Raw genomic sequence first — 20,248 nt, 5'->3', positions numbered from 1 at the left:
GCAGTGTAGGAGGGTTCCCCCCTCTCCGCATCCTCGCCAGCTTTGTTGTTCTTAGCCTTTTTGATACTGGTATTAGGAGTGTTTTAACAACAAAAACAACAAATCCCTAGATGATTTGGCCTTCTGGCCCTGAAAACCCAAGCTCTCTCAAAGCTACCTTAACAAGCCAAGAAGCATGGGGACAACTGGACTCAGTTACCAGAAAAACTGCTCAAGAAGGGGTCATCCCGTTGGACCCCGGGTCTGCCACCACCATGCTGCGAAGAAGGCTTTGACCCCCGGGACACCACCGCGGGTGGCGCGTGGGAAGGGGGCGTGGCTTGCGGGACGGGGCGTGGCCCGGAGGGACTGCAGGGCGGGGGCGAGGCGAGCGGTGAGAGCGCTAAGGGGCGTGGCTTCGGGGCGGGGGCGTGGCGCGCGTCGGGAAGATGGCGCTGTGTCTGCTGACGAGGGCGTCTCGCGGAGCGGCGGCGGCGGCGGCGGCGGCGCTGTGGCGGCTGTGAGTGCAGGTCCCTGGTCCCCCCGCCCAGCCCGCCGCGTGGCCTCCCCATCCCGGGCGGGAACCCCTGCTGGGGGCAGCGCCGTGAACCTCCCGCGCGCCGCGCGACCTCTGCCAAGGTCGCCGGCGCCCCGTGAGGGTCGCCCTGCCGCGCGCCACCCTGTGTGAGGACCTTTGCCTGGGCCCGGAAAATGGGTACAAACCCAGCCTCCCCTGCAGTGGAAACCGCGAACGTGCGGGTTTTATAAAAACATCTTCCGCTCGTTTGTTCGGCACCGCGGTTCCCAAACCGGTCTCAGGACCCCTGTACACTCCGAAAAAATTTTGAGGACCCCGAAGAGCTTTTGCTTATTATCAGTTTTTATGGTTTGAGGAGTTAAAACGGGAATTTTCAAAATATTTGTTTAAAAATAGCAAACGCATTAGATTTTAACACAAGTGACATCTTTAATGAAAAAAAAGCAAACTGTTTTCCACACCACGTAATATGTATGTGTGTGTGTATGAGTGACTTGGTTTTATATTTTTTAAAATCTCTTTGGTTTAATAAGAGATTTGGGTGTCATACTAGCTGTTTTAGAGGAAGTTTGCAAAGAAATTACGGGCCCACAGATGGGAAAGGGAAGACCTTTGAGAACCTTGGAAAGGGCTTCAGAGACCCCCAGATATCGTCAGACCACATTTTGAGAACAGCTGGTGGCGCATTTGCCTGGTTGCCAGCTACAGGTGCCTACATGATCTCATCTGATTCCCTGACCACCATGTGAAGAAGTCAGATGACTTCTTTATAAAGGTGACACAGGCTCAGAGATGCTAAGTGATACTGTCGGAGCAGAGAATGGCAGAGTTTGGTTGAGAATCCAAATCTATGGCTCCTGCTCTGGAACTTTTTACGTCTGCCTGCTTCCTGACTCACCAATGTCCCATGCCAGGCTCCACCTGGTCGTATGAATCCCATCTTCCCTTTCCTAGACCCAGGTCTGGTACGTGGTCCTGGGCTTAGGGGGTCACCCTTGGAAACAGAGGAACTGCTGAGGTGGTATACCCAGGCCCTTCCAGAAGATCCTTTTCTGGCCTGTGAATGGCTTGGCTTCTGTGACTGGTACAACAGTGGGTCTAGTGACCATGCATATCACCTACTTCTGAGATACTTGGGGCTCAGCTCAGAATGAATGCTCGTCACCAGCCTTACTACTGGGCTCATTATCAGCACACCCACACACCCCACTAAGTCAGTGGCAGGAGGCTTTCATGCAGGGCACTTCACAGAGCCTGCAGGCCATTTAAGTACTCTGGGTCTTGGCACCTTCAGAACACATGGGGATGAGAGACATGAAAGTGTAGACTGTAATTGAGAAAAGTCTGCTTAGAGATGCCTTCATTTCTGCCTCACATGGGTTGCACTTAAGTTTCAGGCCAGTGTGGCTTTTTCCTTCTATTTCTGAAATTCAGCACTGTTGCTGTAGGCGGGGACCATTCTAGACCCCTCATCCCCACCCTCCAACATTTGGCCTTGTAGTGCTGCCCTTGATGCTTCCCTGCCCATCCTGTCTCCAGCCCTGTTGTTCCAGGAAGCCACTGCTCGGTTTATGTGAATACCTGACCCTCATATTGGGGGAGCATATTCCCTACTCCTAGGTGTGCTATTGCTGGGGACAGGGACCAATCTTTTAAGCCCCCCAGCTGACAGAGCAAAGAAATATATGTGTGAGTAGTAACCTATGTATATACATACATCTATAAGTATTTCTGTGTGTAACCATCTCTGTATTACACTAAACATGAGTTCATACTGGCTCCAATTCTGATCTGTCACCACATAGCCATGCTAGCCTCCTCCCCTTCGCTTATTTGTAAATTTTCACCCCAACAGTGAGAAACCTGGCCCCCACCATGCATCATCCAGTTACTTTATTGTTTAATTTCAACATATACACATTAGAACTGTTAGACCAAACTCCATGGGAGAAAACTTTTATCAACTGGAGTACAGTGCTTAGGTGCAGTTCCTTTCCATTTAGTATTACAGGCTCCACTCATTTCCAGAGTTACAGGTCAGCACCTTTTTCTTCCATCCCCTTCCCTGAGGTTGTTTCAACTACTTGTAATACAGTTAGATTCTCTTGTCACAGTCTGCATTCTTTCCTGGGATCCCCTTATCTCCTAAATGATTTTTTTAAAGTTCATGTATTAAGGTTCATTCTTTTTGCTGTCAAGTTATGGGACTTGACAAATGCATTATGTCATGTATCTGGTATGACATATCAAAACAGTGTCATACAGAGTAGTTTTATTTCCCCAAAAACCCCAGGCTTCACCTATTTATCCATTCCTCCCTCCTCCCAAACTTCTGGCAAGCACTGATCATATTACTGTCTTTATAGTTTTCCTTTTCCAAAATTGTTATGTAGTTGGAGTCAAATAGTATATAGTCTTTTAGACTGAGTTCCTTCACTTAACAGTATACATTAAGGTTCTTCCATGTCTTTTCATGGTTTGATAACTCATTTCCTTTTATTGGTGAATACTATACTATTGCATAAATGTACAACAGTTTATCTGTTCACCTATTGAAGGACATTTGGTTGCTTCCAGTTTTTATTGTTAATGAATAAAGCTGCTGTAAACATTCATGTTCAAGTTTTGTATGAACATACGTTTTCAAGTCAGTTGGGTAAAACCTAGGAGTATGATTGTATGGTAAGACTATGTTTAGCATTTAAAAATCTACCAAACTGTCTTCTAAGGTGACTGTACCATTTTGTACTCCCACCATCAATGAGTGAGAGTTCCAGTTGCTCTACATCCTTGTTAGCATTTAGAATTGTCAGTTACATTTTTTTTTTTAGCCATTCTAATAGGTGTGTAGTGGTATCTGTTACTGTTTTAGTATGTTACTTTGTTTTAATTTGAAATTCCCTGATGTTAGATGATGTTGAACATCTTGTCATATGTTCATTTGCCATCTGTGTGTCTTTGGTGAGGTGTCTGTTCAGATCTTCTGCCTATTTCTCAATAGATTTCTCAATTGGGTTGTTTTCTTATTGTTGAGATTTAAGTGTGCATATTTGCAAATATTTTCTCTCAGTCTGTGGCTTGTCTTTTCATTCTTTTTCACAGAGCAGGTTTTCACTTCCATGAAATCAGGCTTATCAGTTTTTTTCTTTATGGATCATGCTTTTGGTGTTATATTTAAACACTCATTGCTAAATCCAAGGTCACATAGATTTTCACCTATATAAAGTATTGTGCTTTATAGTTAGGTCTATGACCCATTTTGAATTAAATTTTATGATAGATGTAAGGTCTGTGTTTAATTATTTTAATTATTATTATTTTTACATATTGCTCCCATTGTTCCAGCCCATTTGTTGAAAAATCTATTCTTTCTCCATTCAATTGTATTTACTCCTTTGTCGAAGATCTGTTGGCTGTATTTGTGTGGGTCTATTCCTGGTGTCTCTATTCTGTTATATTAATCTGTGTGTCTGTTATTTGGGGCCAATACCATGCTGTCTTTATTACTGTAGCTTTGTACTAAGTTTTAAAGCTTTAAATTAAGTTAGTGTCAATTCTCCAACTTCGGTCTTCTTTCCTATCATGTTGGCTATTCTTTGTCTTTTACCCTTCCATATAAACGTTAGAATCAGTTTGTGTTGATATTCACAAAATAACTTGCTGTGATTTGATTAGGACTGTATTGAATGTGTGGATTAAGTTGGGGAGAATTGGTGTTCTAACAATATTGAGTCTTCCAATCCATAAAAATGGAGTCTCTCTCCATTCATTTAAATCTTCTTGATTTCTTTCATCAGAGTTTAATAGTTCTCAGCATATAGATCTTGTACATGTTTTGTTAGATTTATACCTAAGTGTTTAATTTTTGGGGTGCTGTTGTAAATGGCGTTGTGTTTTAAATTTCAAATTTCAATTGTCCATTGCTGGTATATAGGAAAGCAGTTGACTTTTTAATATTAACTTTGTGTCTTGCAACCTAGTCATAATCATTTACTAACTCCATGATTTATTTTTTGTCAGTTCTATTTTTGTCAATTTTTCAGGCAATCATTTAATTTACAAACACAGTTTTATTTCTTCCTTGCCAATATATATGCATTTGTTTCCTTATTGCAGTTACTGGTGGTTCCAGTAAAATGTTAAATAGAAGTGATGAGAGGGCACATTCTTGCCTTATTACCTATCTTGGGGAAAGCATCCAGTTTTCCACCATTAAACCTGTTAGCTATAGGTGTTTTATAGATGTTTTTTATTCCTCATTTTCTTACAACTTTTTTTGATTTAGTTTTTGTTTTTGTTCTGAATGAGTGTTGGATTTTGTCAAGATCTTTTTCTGCATCAGTTGATATGCTCATGATTTTTCTTCTTTAGCCTGTTGATGTGGCAGATCGCATTAATGACTCTTTGAATGTTAAGCCAGTCTTGTATACCTGGAATAAATCCCTCTTGTGCATGGCATGTAATTCTTTTTAACATTGTTGGATTGTATTTGCTAATATTTTGTTCAGCTTTGTACATCTGTGTTCATGAGACATATTTGTAGTTTTCTTGTAATATGTTTATTTGGGATTGGTTTCCTATGGCTCATGTCTTTTTGTTCCTCTATTCCTTCTTTACTGCATTCTTTTACACTAAGTGAATATTTTCTAATGTTATATTTTTTATTTCTTTAATGCTTTTTTGTAGGATTTACCATATATATCTTTTTTTAAATTATGGTAAAATATATATAACAAATTTTGAAATTCTAACCATTTGATGTGTACAATTTAGTGGCATTACCACATGTGCACTGTTGGGCAACCATCACCACTATATCCGAAATTTTCTCGCCACCTCAAATAGAAACTCTGTACCCATGAAGCAATAATTTCTTCCTAGTACCTGGTAATCTCTAATCTACTTTCTGTCCCTCTGAATTTGCTTATTCTGGATTTCATGTAAGTGGAATCATATAATATTCATCCTTTTGTTTCTGGCTTATTTCACTTAGCATAATGTTTTTAAGATTCATGTTATAGCATATATGGAAAAGAACATCATTCTTCTTTATGGCTGGGTAGTATTCATTGTATGTATATTACCATATACATCTTATTAGAATCTACTTTTGATTTATACTAGTTTAATTCCAGAAGATAGGGAAATGTTACCTCTATAGTTCTATTCCATTTTCTTTTTTTATGGTTTTATTATCATATAAATATAAATTACAAACCAACTAGTAGATTGCTGTAGTTATTAATTATATAATTTATGTCTTTTAAAGAACTTAGAGAAGGGGAAGCACACACATACATATTTTATAGTATTTATTATAGTAACTTTATTTACTATTTCTGATTCTTTTCATTCATTCCTGTGGATTTGAGTTACTATCTGGTGCCATTTCTTTAGCCCAGTACATCTTTGCTTCCACCTACCTCCTTTGTGTTGTTATTGGAGTATATATTACATTTCTGTATGTTATAGGCCTAATAGTATAATTATATGATATTATTTTATACAGTTACTTTTTAAATTAAGGAAGAGAAGAAAGCAAAAATATGCATTTATACTTAATTACCTTATCATTGCTCTTTGTGTGTGTGTGTGAATTTGAATTAATGTCTAGGGTCACTTACTTTTAGCCTGAAGAACTTCCCTTAGAAAAATTTCCTGAAGAACAACTTTCTTGTAACATGGGTCTGCTAGCAACAGTCCTACACATGTACACAGCCTTATAGATTCCCAAGAATATGTCAGAGCTTTTCAAAGTTCCAATGGACCTCTCAGTCTCCATCTTTTCTTTTTTCTTTTTCATTATATAAGTTTCAGGTGTACAGCTTTGTAATTCAACATCTGCATATACTACAAATGATCACTACCACAAGTCTAATTACCTTCCATCATACTGTTAATCACCTTCACCCATTTTGTTCACCCCCAACTTCCTTCCCCTCTGGTAACTGCTAGTCTGTTCTCATAGATACATATGGGGTCATTTTGTTACTTATTTTAGTTTTTTTAGATACCATATTTGAGTGAAATCATATGGTATTTCAGTTTCTTTGACTTATTTCACTCAGCATAATACCCTCAAGGTCCATCCATGTTGTCACAAACATCAAGGTCTCATGCCTTTTTACAGCTGAGGAGTAATCTCCATTGTATAAGCATACCACATCTCCTTTGCCCATTCATCTATTGGTAGATGCTTAGGTTGTTTCCTTACCTTGGCTATTGTAAGTATGCTGCAGTGTACATAGCGGGCATATACCTTTTTGAATTAGTGTACCTGATCCACCGCCTCAGATAGCTATGATGTTAAGTAATTGCTTCTGATTATTTTCAACTAACGTCCTCAGGGAAAATGTTGTTCCTGCTGGTTGAGCTCTGAGTCAGGTCAGCCTTGCAAGTGGGGTCTTCCAGGGAACCACCAAACAAGTCAAATAGTGACAGTTCTCTGGACTGGGGCTTTCAAAGAGCTCTATCATTCCATACCCCCTCCCATGGTTGCCACATTTGTGATTTTCAAGGCTACCACTGAACTGAGAAGAGAGCATAGGGTAAATTTAAAACCCCACATAGTTTGCTGTTCTTACCGAGATTGATCCATGTTTCTTCTGTAAATGCTCCCAGATTGCTGCAAGCCTTTGGTTAATTTCTAGGTTTGTAAAAAGTTGATTCTGACAATTTTGCCAATATTCACATTACTTCTTATGGAGGATAGGGTTTTTGAAGGTACTTCCTGTGCAATTTTGCTGAAGTCACCCCTGCTTAGAGTTTTGATCAAGTGTATTTGAATTTATAAGATATTTTTTTGTTATCGTGATAATCGTATGGTTTTTCTTTAGCATGTTCATATGATGAATTAGATTGATTGATTTTTAAAGTTAAGCATGTCCTTGAATTCCTGGAATGAACTCTACTTGTTTATGATATATTATTTATTATTTATTTTTATAAAAGTAGTATTGATATACAGTCTTATGAAGGTTTTGCATGAGCAGCATTGTGGTTACAACATTCACCCATATTATCAAGTCCCCCCACGCATACCCCATTGCAATCACTGTCCATCAATGTAGTAAGATGCTGAGGATTTATTACTTGTCTTCTCTGTGCTACATGATTTTTACATATTGTTGGATTGAATGTGCTAAAATTTTGATAAAATTATTTGCATTCATGCTCTTTTGGTCTTGGTGGTAATGATGGCCAGGTGAATGCACTGGAGAATGTTCCCTCTTCTATTTTCTGCAATGGTTAGTAGGTAGTATTTTTTTCCTTAAATGCTTGTGTTTAAAGTTGTCCTTCTGAAAAACTTTTCAAACTACAAATTCAATTTCTTTAATAGATACAAGGCTGCTCAGGTTATTGAGTTTTCCTTGAGTGAGCATTGGTAGTTTGTGTCTTTGAAGGAATTTGTCCATTTCATTAAGTTGTCAAATTCATGGGCATAGAGTTGTTTATGATATCCCTTATCCTATTTCTTACAGCTTTTGAGGTATAATTTGCACACCATAAAATTCATCCTTTGTAAATGTGAATTAAATAATCCTCAGTAACGCAACCATCACAGTCTAACTTAGATCACCCCCAAAATTTCCATCATCTCAGATATTCTCTCAAGCCCATTTGCAATTAGCCCTTATTCCCACCTCCAGTCCTGTCATCCTTTTAATGTTCATATTGTCAGTAGTGATGTGTTCTCTCTCCCTGATATTTATAATTCTTTGTTCTCTTTTTTTTTCAATTGATTAGTCCAGCTAGTTTTATCAGTTTTATTAATCTTTTTAAACAACTATCTTTTGGTTTTATTGATTTTTCCTCTTTCTCTGTTTTCTATTTCATTGATTTCTGTTCCCATCATCAGCCTACTTTGGGTTTGATTTTCCCTTTTCTTCTAGTTTCTTAAGGTGGAAATTTAAGTAATTTATTATAGACCTTTCTACTTTTTTAATGTAAGCATTTAATAGCAAAATTTCGCTCTAAGGCTTGTTTTAGCTGCTTCTAGCAAAATTGTGAATTATTTCTGTTACTTATAATCTCTTTTCACTTCTTGTTGATGGTTTTCTAAAGCAATTAGCAGTAATTTTCTAAAACAATTAGTAGTAAAAAACTAAAAGGAAAAGGGCTTGGTGACCTCATGTGCTTCAAGGTAGCAGGAACGAATGTGCCGCGCTGCTGTCTCTTGCTTTGCAGTGGCAGGTTAGAGAAGAACCTGGTACAGAAAAAAGCAGGTGAAGACAGTTTGAGGAGGTGACAAATACAAGCTAAGCACTGATACTCTGGGTAAACAAGAAGGGACAGTGTGGGCTGTGCAGGAAGTGACTGGAGAGGGCTTTGATGGGGTTACCTGTCAGAGGCCCTGATAGGGCCTTTTGTAGTGTTGGCCTAATTTTTGAAGCCACCTAAGGTTGTGGTGACAACCACTGCTGTCCTTCTGTACTACTGTGAACCACTAAGGGAAAAAAGGAGGGAGGGAGTCCAAAAGGAAGTTGGAAATAGGAGAAGAGGGTGCAAAGGAGAGAGATTGTAGGGCAGAGAAGAGTGGAAGCAAGTGTTTTTTTCTTTGAAGGAAGGTGCTAAAAAGGAGGCAGAGGTTAAAAAGGACTGAGGAAGTTTTAAATGATCATTTGGAAAAGAACTCAGAATTAGTATGTGTACTTTGTCACTAGAACTGGGATTAAGAGATCCATGTGAAGTGTTAGGTATCTAACATGTTTATTGACATCATTAGAAATTGACTTAAGTTGCCCAAATGCATGGTGAGAAGCTTAAAGGGAATGCTGTAAACAAAAATGATGTTTTGGGTTGTGAGGCAGAAAATAACTTTAGCCCAGGGAGGTAGGGGACCAGTCATCTCAACTTGTCCAGGACTGTCCTGGTTTTAGCACCAAAAACTCTCACATTCCAGGAAGCCTCTCTGTCCCAGGCATACCAGGATTGTTATTCACCCTAGAGAAAGAGAAGTGAAGGGTGGGGATGAAGTAAAGAAGCCTGAACTGGTAGGCCAGAGGTTCAAAAAGAGCCTTCTAGAATGGCCTCCTAAAGGAATGTCAAGGGAAAGAGTATTCAGAATGCTTTATGGAGAAAGAAGGGCTTTTGCTAGGTAGGAGTAGGACTGAAGAGAAAGAGGGAGGAGACTGAGGAAACTGGAAATACCGTGAAAGGCTACGTAGGCCAGGATAGCTGGAAAAGAAGTGAAAAGAGATTATAAGTATCAGAAATGATTCACAGTTTTGCTAGAGGCAGCTAAAGAAGTATTTTTGGGAATAGCATAACCATAAATCATCTAAACATATCCCTTGAGCTGGACAGAGGAATTGGTGGGAAGTGAAGTATCCCAGAGTGAAAACTGTTCACACTAGCCAAGCTGGCAAGCAAGAGCTAAAGAGGGAGCTGGGCCTGAATTGGAAGACACAGATGTGTGTGAGTGGTGCCTCCTGGAGGATGTGCAGCTACAGGGGGAACTCCCCAGCAAGGGGCTGTTTGCTAATGCAGGGCTGTCCTGACCCCACTGAATAGCATAACCTTTGCTTGGGGATCTGTTCCAGCTGTGTAGGGCTTCTGCTTCCACACTACACCATTGCCCTGTCATAGAGTTCTGCTGTGGACTAGAACATCTGTGTGGGTGCAGGCCAAGAAGAAGGACAGTGGGTGGCCCAAATGGTTTCCATGGGTGATGTCAAGGAATTGAGATGAAAAGCCAGGACCTGAAGATGAACTCTTGACTGGAAACTCTCACTCTCTGCACCCTTGGCCCTGTGGATACGGAGGAGAGTTGAGGACAGTTTCATCACATGTGCTTTTCCCTATTCTACTCCACTCTGAATGAATAATTGGCCTTCAGTTTCTGTCCTCTCGGGGAACTCTCTTGAGTGCCTATTTTGCAGAATGTTTGAGTGGCATATGCACTTCATTCTTCTAGAAATACTCCATGGTGGTACACCGAGGGTGAGTGTTGAGGGTTAGAAGGTGAGCACGGTGAGCCTGGTGGCAGACATCACCCACAGTCGTCCAGAGTGTGGCATCCAGAGTGGCTGACATTACTTAGCATCAGTACTTCCTGAAGTGGTTATTTTCTCCAGTGATGGCTTTGTAATGGCCAAGTTTTGATTGATGTAATTTCTGAAAGCAGCCTTTGGTCACAGTGTCCTTAACTAAATGTTGTGACTGGCCACTCTGTAGGAGATTCTATTTTATGTGTGACTCCCTGTAGGGAAGTCTGCAGGTACATGTGGCTAAAATTTTAGGAAGGCAGGGAGAAGAAAGCTGGGCTCCTTGGGGAGTGGTTATTGGTAGGCTTGATGAATATTCTTAAGATTGGAAGAGTTGTTAATTGTATAAACAACATGTTTTCCTACCCTGAATGCATCTGGTGCTGTGTTCTGTTGTTACATGTTGCTTATTTATTCCTCTATGCATTGCTCATGATTTCAAAAGGTTAAGTATAGAATTTTATTAGTCAATAAAGAAAATATCAAGGATATAGTATATGTGTTTCACATAGGTCACTTAAGTATGAATTTAAATCCATTGTAATTCGAACGGGTTTAATATATTTCATGTTGTTACTTCAGTGTTCTATAGCTTATCAGTTAAGGAACTCATTTGAATGATGTAGATAATACATGGCCCCAAACTGAAATGTATTTATTCCTTCCTTTCTTCCTCTCTCTCCCTTCACTCCTTTCCCCCTTCCTTTACCTGCTATATGCCAGGTTTGAGATGGCTTTTTATGTAATTGCTTTGATTTTATGTTTTGGTTAAATTATAGAATATTTATCTAATCTTGGAGCACTGCTGTTTCCTGTTGTTCCACGACTATCACATAGAGATTTGTAGATATTGTAACCACAGTTGTTCATTTAGTCTATTTCCAAGTTTCTTTCTTGGGAAAAGCAGAGATAAGTGGCCCTTTACCCAAATCTCTGTGGCTACCTTACTTATGTACTTGGAGGTAAATTTCTATATGTGAACTTGCTGGGTAAGAGTATGGACATTTTAAACCTTTTCATGTGTGTTGTTATATCACCTTCCAGAAAGGGTGATACATATCTGGATTGCAATATGCCCTTTGGAGGCTTATCTGTCCATTTCCCATGACATCATCAGGCCAGTGCACGGTAGGTAACGTAAGCACAAATTGTCTTCCTGATCACACCATGCAACCGGAAGCACTGGGCCTAGAAACAACCCTATCCTTGACTGTCAGCTACTTCTGGCTTTTCCACCTCTGTGGCCTCAGCTGTCACACTGACCAAGCCTACAGGTGTTTCTGTAAACAGCTGTGAAATTTTACTTCTCTTGAATTACACCACACATGATGTCTTCCTCTTAGGTAGGCTTTTGAGGTGCCCAGTTTCATAATGAATGAATCAAAGTCAATCTTTGTGAGCAAGTGAGGATTCTGTTTTAATAGGATGCTTGGTATGGGCAAATCTTATTTATTGTTTCCCCTCACTATGTTGTGGCTGAGGAGGCAGAGTGACTATAGTGTTCTATCAGTATTTGCAGGGCACTTTTCAAATATTAGTATTCAGAACCCTCAAATACTGAAGAATTTAAAGACAACACTTTCTACTTTATTGTCCGACTTGCCACCCCCACTATTAGGGTCACAATTTAGTGGTAGACTGTGTTCACTGTTTAACTCAAATTAGACATTGCTAAAAAATTGTGTATTTTAAAAATAAGGGCCTTTCTGTGCTTTTAAACGTTTTATGGTCATTTAAAAACTTCATTGCACATGTGTGCACTGTACCCCTTTACAAGTAGTACAGACTTATTTTACAGCACTTACACTTGTCTTTTGTTTAGTCTCACCGTATTCTTTCTGAGAAGAATGATATGCCGAAATGATACTTTATTTTTTGGCCAAATATGAAAGTTTAGGAAATGAAAAAAAAAAACAACAACATGCTGTTTTCCTACAGAGGCACTGGAGGGCGCTCTAGCAATGGGAGATGTAAATTGTCTCCTTACAAACATGTGTCTTCCGAAAAGAGGAGAGTTGGTGTTCTTGTTCATTTTTAAGACAAATTGATGACACATAGATGGCAGAGGAAATATTTCTATACTGACCTATAAACGGTCCCTTGGAAAGCTTATAAGAAACTTAAGAACTAGGTTTGTGCCCCTGGCCTTCTTGGTACCTCCTCCATCCACTCACCCCTTCCAGCCACACCCGTCTGCTGCACCCTCCCCCTACAAGTCTCTGCTCAGATGTCATCCACTGGAAAGGTCTTTTTCCCCCAACCACCCTCGAGAACAGTATCCCCACTCCCAAACCAGTTAGCCTCCATATTCTCTGATCCCCTCACTCTGCCTAATGTTTTTCCCATTGCACTCATTTCCACCTGACATGTACATTTACCTGTTTATTATTGTACCCCACCCCACCCCCAAATATTCATGAAAGCAGTGAGTTGGTTTGTTTATCCCATTACTATGTTCCCCAACTCTTAAACAATGTCTGACACATAATAGGCACCCAATATAAATTTGTTGAATGAAAAAAGAACAGATTTAGGAAGTGAAGTATTTAAAGTGGTATTTCTGGAGATTAGTGCCCTTTTTTATTGTGGCAAAATATACATAAATTTATTATTTTAACTGCTTGTAGGTACACAGTTTACTGGATTCAAGTATGTTCACATTGTTATACAAATATCATCACCATCCATCCCTAGAACTTTTCATCCTCCCAAATTCAAACTGTGCCCATTAAACAGTAACTCCTCATTGTCTCATTCTCCAGCCCCAGTATGCCCTATTCTCCTTTCTGTCTCTACGAATTTGACTATTCTGTCTTCTCATATAGGTGAAATCATGCAATATTTGTCTTTTGTATCTGGCTTATTTCACTAAGCGTAATGTCCTTAATGTTCATCTATGTGTCAGAGTTCCTGCCTTTTTAAGGATGAATAACATTATATGTATATATCACGTTTTGTTTATCTACTCATCCATCAGTGGACATCTAGGTTGTTTCTACCCTTTGGCTAGTGTTAGTGCATATTTTGTGTAGGGCACAGAAACATGATGTTAAAGTTTTGAGTCTTAAGTAGATTTCTTTGAAACAGTGATAATATCTTTAAATTATACTTGTGAGTCACAGTTCACCCTTGGGTGATTTCTGCCTTCAGAAAAATACTTTTAGTTCAGATTAAAATAAAAACTTTTTCAATCTCCTAAAATCAGAATTATTTTAATATCCCTATTGGTGCTATTTGGGTCTTTCTTATAAATATTAAAAAAAAAAATCCCAGTTCACAAAATCAAATGACTAACTCTATGATATAAGCAGAAAGATCCTGGACAGATACTTGGGTTCTGGTCCAGTGCTGACGCTGTAGTTAGCCCTTGATCTTATTCAATACCCTTGTCTAAACTGAGCCTTATTTTTCTCATAATTAAAAAAAGGAGTGGACTAGATGCCTCCTGTCGGTTGACATTCCATAATCTAGAAAGAAATTACTGACCTAAAGTAAGAGGACTTTGGAGAATTCAAAATAAAAAATATGTGGCTTTTTGAATTTTGAGTTATTTTGGTCCATTTCAGCTCAATTTGACAAGAGATTGAAGAGAGTAAAAGTTCTACCTCCCCCAAATTTATGGGAACAGTCTGCATTCAGTTGATTTGAACTCCTGCCACCTTGGAGGTATTTTTGTTTGAGTGTTGTTCACCCTCATCCTTCCAATCGGCTAGACAGGCGGTGTCTTCATTGTTTTTCTCTGCAGCAGGGACTGCTGCCAGGTGCTCTACTCAAGCCTCAGTTTAAGTGACTGCCATAGTTCAGAGGGGCTATGATTTTGAAATAATTTGGGGTACTGGGAATTCAAAACCTATAACTCAGGAGTAAGAAGAGGTGGATGTCCTAAATTTTAGTCTAATCTACAAGATTGACTTAGAAAAATGGAGCTGTGATTTCTGCCTATATCCTATCCCCTTCCAGTTTTCTCTGCCCTCCTCGTGCCTTCATGCTGACTCACAAATTCCCCAGTGCTCAGAGCACAGTGCTCTTAGGGCCTACCTGTCCTAGGTCCCATAGTTGGCAGTCCACATGGTGATGCTCAGTGAATCTGAGAAAACCAGTGTGTGCTAATGTCATGTGTAGCCAGCCTCTCTGAAATGCCTTACCTACAGAGGACGTGGGCCAGTAAAGAGAATTTCTTCTCTATGAGGGAAGCAATTGTGAACATGGGAGAGGCTTGTGGTATCCCTCCCAACCCCCAGCCTCTGGGCAGGGCTCTGGGCTGTGGATTCAGGTCATCAGTATCTCCCAGTCTGCAGAACAATTGGGATTTACCAGGTAATCCAGCGACATAGGGAGAAGCGTTACCCTTAGAAACTTCCCTGCCCATCTACCTATTCTGGATAGTTCATACAAATGGAATCATACAGTATGTGGCTTTTGTAGTTGACTGGCTTCTTTCATGCAGCATACTGTTTTCAGGGTTCATCCATGTTGTAGCGTGTCTCAGTATTTCATTCTCTTTATGGCTGAATAGTAGTCCTTTGTAAGTATATACTGTAATTCTGTTTAACAGTTCATCAGTTGATGGACATATTGGGCTGTTTCCACCTTTTGGCAGTTGTAGTTGGTGCTGTGAAGAACATTCATGCACAAATATTTGAGTATTTGTTTTCAGGCTTTTTTTTGGTAAATACCTGGAAATGGAATTGCTGGGTCATGGGGTAATCCTTTTTTAAAATTTTTGAGCACCCCTGCACCACTAGCCTTCTCTTGCTTCCTGGAGGGCAGTGAAGACCATGGACTTTGAGGCCCAGAGAGGTTCAGACACTTCCCCAAGGTTGCACAAATCTGAGCCAGAGCCCTGGCCCTGTTGCTTACTAGCCAGCTCCCTTTAGTTTCTGTATCTGTAAAAGGGGCTCATGATACTTACCACAGGGAATGTTGGAATTAAGTAAGATGATGCCCTGGATGCTGGGCACAGTGCCTGGCTCATAGAACACCAACAAACAGGATGCAAAAAAAGAAATAAGATAAATACATAAAAGCCACATCCCTGGGGAGAGGGATGACCATCTAAAGCATGTCTTCCCTCCCACCCCTGTTTGCCTCCCTCAAAGCATCCCATTCTCCATTGCACTTATAATTTAGTCATGCAGCATGAATGGGGGTGTATTTTCCTCTTACGTTTGGTCTGCCCCACTAAACTGGAAATTCCACATCTACCCCTTTATGCCTTCTTCACCCAGCACAGTATCTGACACATAGTAGACACTTATTAAAACATTCTTGAGTGAAAAAAATCATCATATGGTAACAGTAAGCAGAATTCATTACTAACTATTCACTTGATATGAGAGGATGGAAAGGCAGACTTTTTTTATGTGTGAGTGTGGGTGTATGTATGTTTTCCTAGATTATAGATTTGTCTAAACATTCCTGCTAATTTAAGATGTCAAATCTGAAGATTCTTCCTTGGCTTGAGTTTTTGAACACAGTCCAGGGCTGTTTTCAGATTTCTCAATATTCTCCTTTTTGAGAAAGAGTTTTTGAAAGCATGAAGAGGGTATCTTCTGTGCATGCTTTTCTGCATTATTTGTTTATGCAAATGAGTTTTGGGTAGCCAGGATATCTTAATCGTGGAACATGTCTTTACCCCGGCACTGAGGTATTGCTGGGAGAATGCAGCCAGTCTGAGTCCTCCCCAGCCAGTGTTATTTTTCCAGATACACTGTTTATTTTGGAATTTCTCACCTGTGGAACCCAGTTCTTTACCTCAACTCAGGATCAACTCAGCATCGAGAAGGTGTGTCAAAAAGAAAAGTCATGGTCTTTCAGTTCAGTGGAGGAATCTTAGCAGGATCCAAAACAATATTTATTCACTTTCATTCTGAAATTAGCTTTTCTGGTTTGGTTTTTTCTCCACTCCTTACCATTCCCTCACTCAACCCCGGGACTCTTATTATTACTAGAGTGAGTGTCCTTGAGAGCGGGGACTTCCGCCTTTGACTGTGAATGCCTGTGGCCAACGCTGGGGTCACTGAGCTGGTGTTGGAGAAGATCCCCTCTGTTCTTGTGTCTTCTCTGTCAGGAATTAATTAAAGCCGCCATAGGCTGATTGGGCCGGAGTTCTGCTTTTCGTGTGATGCCCTTTGGGCTGGATGCTCCGTGAGGCTGCGCACTCCACGTTTCCTCCTCTCCGTCTCCACACAGCATCGGAGCGGAACTGCTAACTAGCAGATTTCTGAGACCAGCCGGGTGGCTCCACACATTCTGTTGCATGTGGGACCCACCAAGCGTTAGTAACTAGCCAGTGACCAGCAGCGATGAGCAGTTTTTAGGCTCCACACACATTTAATGTCCCAAATGAGGACTCCAGGCATCAGCTGAAGAAATGACTTTTAAAGAATAGCAACAGAACTGTTGACGCAGGTGCCTCTTACTAATTAGTATACTGTTTTTGAGGAATTAGTAAAAATGTTAGTATTTCCAGGGTTATTGTTAATGAGGGATAAGAAATTTTATTTTCACAGCCATGTGGATTATTGCTTATGGTTTTCTCTCTTTTTTAAGTGTTTTAAAATGAGGCTTTTATTTTAGTAAGGACAAAACTGTGTTCTTCTAGGAATCATCATTATCATTGCTTTTATTATGCAGGTAACAGGAAAAAATACTTCATAGAACATTTACTTACAACAAGAAATTCTAGGACATATCAATGGTATTCTTTTTAAGTAAGAGGTACCTACAACAGATTTATTATTCAGTCATTCATTTATGCATCCTTCTGAAAGGAATGAGAATTATGTCCCTCCTAAGTCTTAGGCAGCTCTCAAGGTTCTTCTCTGTGCCAGGCTCCTGGAGGTGCTTTGTTGGTACATCTCATGTGGGGTGTGTGTGTGGGCTAAGGTGGCTGGGTCGGGGAAAGAGACCTTGAAAGGAATAATTTTACCACTGTTGTATCTTATTCTTTGAATAGCTAGCAGAGTGCTTTGGCCTGTGGCAGGTACTCCGTAAATGTAAATTAACCAAACTGAATGTATTACGGGAAGTGGTACAGCAGAGTCAGGAGTGACTTTAAGAGGGCATGGGGACTAATCCCATGGAAGCTGACCACTGAGCAGATTTGAAAGGATGACAGGAGAGGGAAGAGCATTGCTGGCTGAGGGAACTGCATATGCAAAGACACCACAGGGGAGTGACGAGTGGGTCACTGTGGACTGTGGGGTACCTAGCGGCAGAGGGACTGGACATGAAGTAGAGTAGGTGAGTTGGGGCCAGGCTGTGAAGGGTATCTAAGACCGGGGCAGGATTTCAGATTTACACTGTGGGCAACAGGGAGGCAGTGGACAGTTTAGTCTCTCTCAATCCCCATCAGGTTAGCACTTCACTTGATATTCTGGTCTATATGGTAATCCCACATCTTTTCACCTTCTTGCTATTCTCTTTTAATTACACTCGGTAGGTGCTGGGAAACCTAATTGGAATAGAGAAAGTAATGAAACCGCAGCCTGTGGGGACATCCTCTCCTTCTATCACATTGACTGCACAGAAATGGTTGCAGTGACTTGGGGCCTTCAAGGTGATGTCATTTCTGAGTACTCTACACTTAGTTTCCTACATCTGCAGTTAATTTCTTAAGAGACCTTAATGAGAAACTTCAAATAGTTTTAGTGTCAACTACCAAAAAACTGAGGTTTTTCAAATTTCAGTAACCTGCCCATATTGGTCATTGGAACATAATCCCAGGTGGGTGTAATTTAAGACAGATGACATTCCAGAGCTTCAGTTACAAAGAACTTCTGTATCTTCAGGACTAACAGGACAAGCCCTCTTGTTGCTACGCTTGCAGAACTGTCTGCAGTTACGGCTTATCTGACATGGGCTCTGTGCTCAGTGCTTTCAGTTCACTGCATTCTCTAGTGCTTTTGAATCTGAAAAGACCCCAAAGCTACCATGTACATAAAAGTATGTTGAGAATATAGTAAATGTAATAATACCAATTTTTAACCCCAAACTTTGAAAAAGTATTTATGATGTACCGTATCATAGATTTGTTCTTAATGAAAGTGTTGATCTTAAATTTCTGAGAAATCCTGATTTGTTTCTTGCCACTCTCTACTTTTTTCCTGTGTTCCTTCCTTTACCTCTGTTTTTTTGTAAGGTAAAAATGCATGAAGAAAGAGTTGAATATGGTGATGAGTATTATTTTAACAGAAAACCCAGAAGCATGCAAGGTAAATCAACCTTGCATTTTCTCTGCAGGTTACTTAGTGGGTGTTATGTGCTACAAAGTAAATAATTTTTGGCGGCTGGTTTAGTTTTCACCACTTCTAAGCCCATGACAAATGATTTTAGAAGATCTTTGGTCTTAAAAAGGAGAACTTTTTTGATCATGGGGACTGTTGAACTACTGTAGTGTACACTTGAAACCAATGTAGGGTTTAAGGTATATTAATGATATTTTAACTTTAAAAAAAAGGAAGACTATTTATGTGTGAGCTTTAAGTCAGTTTTGTTGTTTTTTGAAGCCTTTCTTATGTAAGCCATTTATGTGGAATTTTGTTTTCTTTGAATTTGAAATTTTTAAAAAGTTTTAAAAGTACAGTCTGCTGCATTAAACTTTTTTCCACATATTTGACATTTAAAAGTTAATTTGCCTTCTCTACTTTTAAAAGATACTGAAAAAATTAAGTTACCCCATTCAGCAGTTATTATTTGTCAATTGCTTTTGAAAATTGGGAAATTATTTTTACTTTGTATGGTTTTAGGTTGTTTCCCCCACCTCCCAGGAGAAGTAATATAAATATTCTTAGACGTACAATCTCTCCCTGTACCTGTTTAGCCTACTGTAAGTCACTTTCAAAGGTAAGAAAATACTCATACACAGTTAAATTTATCTGAACATGGGAATTTCATCAATCATCTTGGTAATCAGCCCTGTTTTTCAAAGGCTTCTATGAATTCTTTCAAAAGTAGCTCATTGGTGCTGTATTTGGCATGATGTATGTTGTCAAAACTTCATATAAATGCAGAGGTACTGGACTGTGCAGTTCACAGAGCTTCGTACTCTGTCGTGATCACTTTTCAAGTAACAATAGTCTTTGTTTTGTAAGATACTTGTGTCATCCATCTGTACCTAACTGATGTCTGGCTCATCTGACTGGAATGTGAAATTTAACATTTTCCAGGAGTTGCTTCTCATACTAATTGACTGATACCCTCTAAATGTATATTTAAGTCAAAATGTCAGGGATCAGTTGCTTAATCAGCTTTAAATCAGGTATAAAGTTAGGCTGCCAGTTCACGTCCTCTCTCTCCAGAGAAACGACTAGATGACTCAATCCTGCTTTCACTGAGTAACATGGTAAAGCCTATTTGGCTTAATCAGCAAGCAGCCTTGGGAGTTAGAGCAATCATTTGAAAGATTGAGTGGAAAAGTTCCTTGCACTTGGAAAAGTCAGGAGGCCAGGAGTGATAGACATATCCTCTTCATTTCCCTGGTGGCCCCTCACCTGTGAATTCACACCAGGATGGTCATAAAATTGTAGGAGCTCATTTTATGTGAAACCATTAGCAGCCTGAGAATTTGGGGCTAGCTGCCTCTCATGCTTTAAGACACTGGAAGGTGCCATTTATAAGCATGGAGAGCCTAAAGGAAGGCAGAACAGGCTTGTAAACTGTAGCACCAGGCTCTGGATGGTAATCAGTTTGTAATATAGTTTGAAGTCTTAGGTTATCAGAATCACAGCCATGCCTTTAAGTG

At 39.9% G+C, this 20,248-nt stretch overlaps 1 protein-coding gene across 10 annotated transcripts in view; it reads left to right on the top strand.

Moving 5' to 3' along the window:
- Window positions 1-397: 397 nt before the first annotated feature.
- The window catches only part of CLYBL (citramalyl-CoA lyase), a 269,007-nt gene continuing 249,156 nt past the window's right edge, over window positions 398-20,248 (top strand). For 4 of the 10 annotated variants that reach the window (XM_037024910.2, XM_037024906.2, XM_037024908.2 and 1 more), the window contains exon 1: window positions 439-499. Coding sequence is in view for 1 of the 10 variants with exons in the window: in XM_037024911.2 (XP_036880806.2) it covers window positions 429-499 (71 nt within the window). In the remaining 9 variants the exon portion in view is untranslated. Of the gene's footprint in view, window positions 500-20,248 lie in introns of all 10 variants that reach the window. The other 6 variants (XM_037024911.2, XM_073212404.1, XM_037024904.2 and 3 more) reach the window with 6 other exon arrangements.

The sequence above is a fragment of the Manis javanica genome, chromosome 9, assembly GCF_040802235.1.
Source record: "Manis javanica isolate MJ-LG chromosome 9, MJ_LKY, whole genome shotgun sequence".
Taxonomy (NCBI): domain Eukaryota; kingdom Metazoa; phylum Chordata; class Mammalia; order Pholidota; family Manidae; genus Manis; species Manis javanica.
Note: the sequence above shows the minus strand (reverse complement) of the source record. Positions and strands in the feature narration are given on the sequence as shown.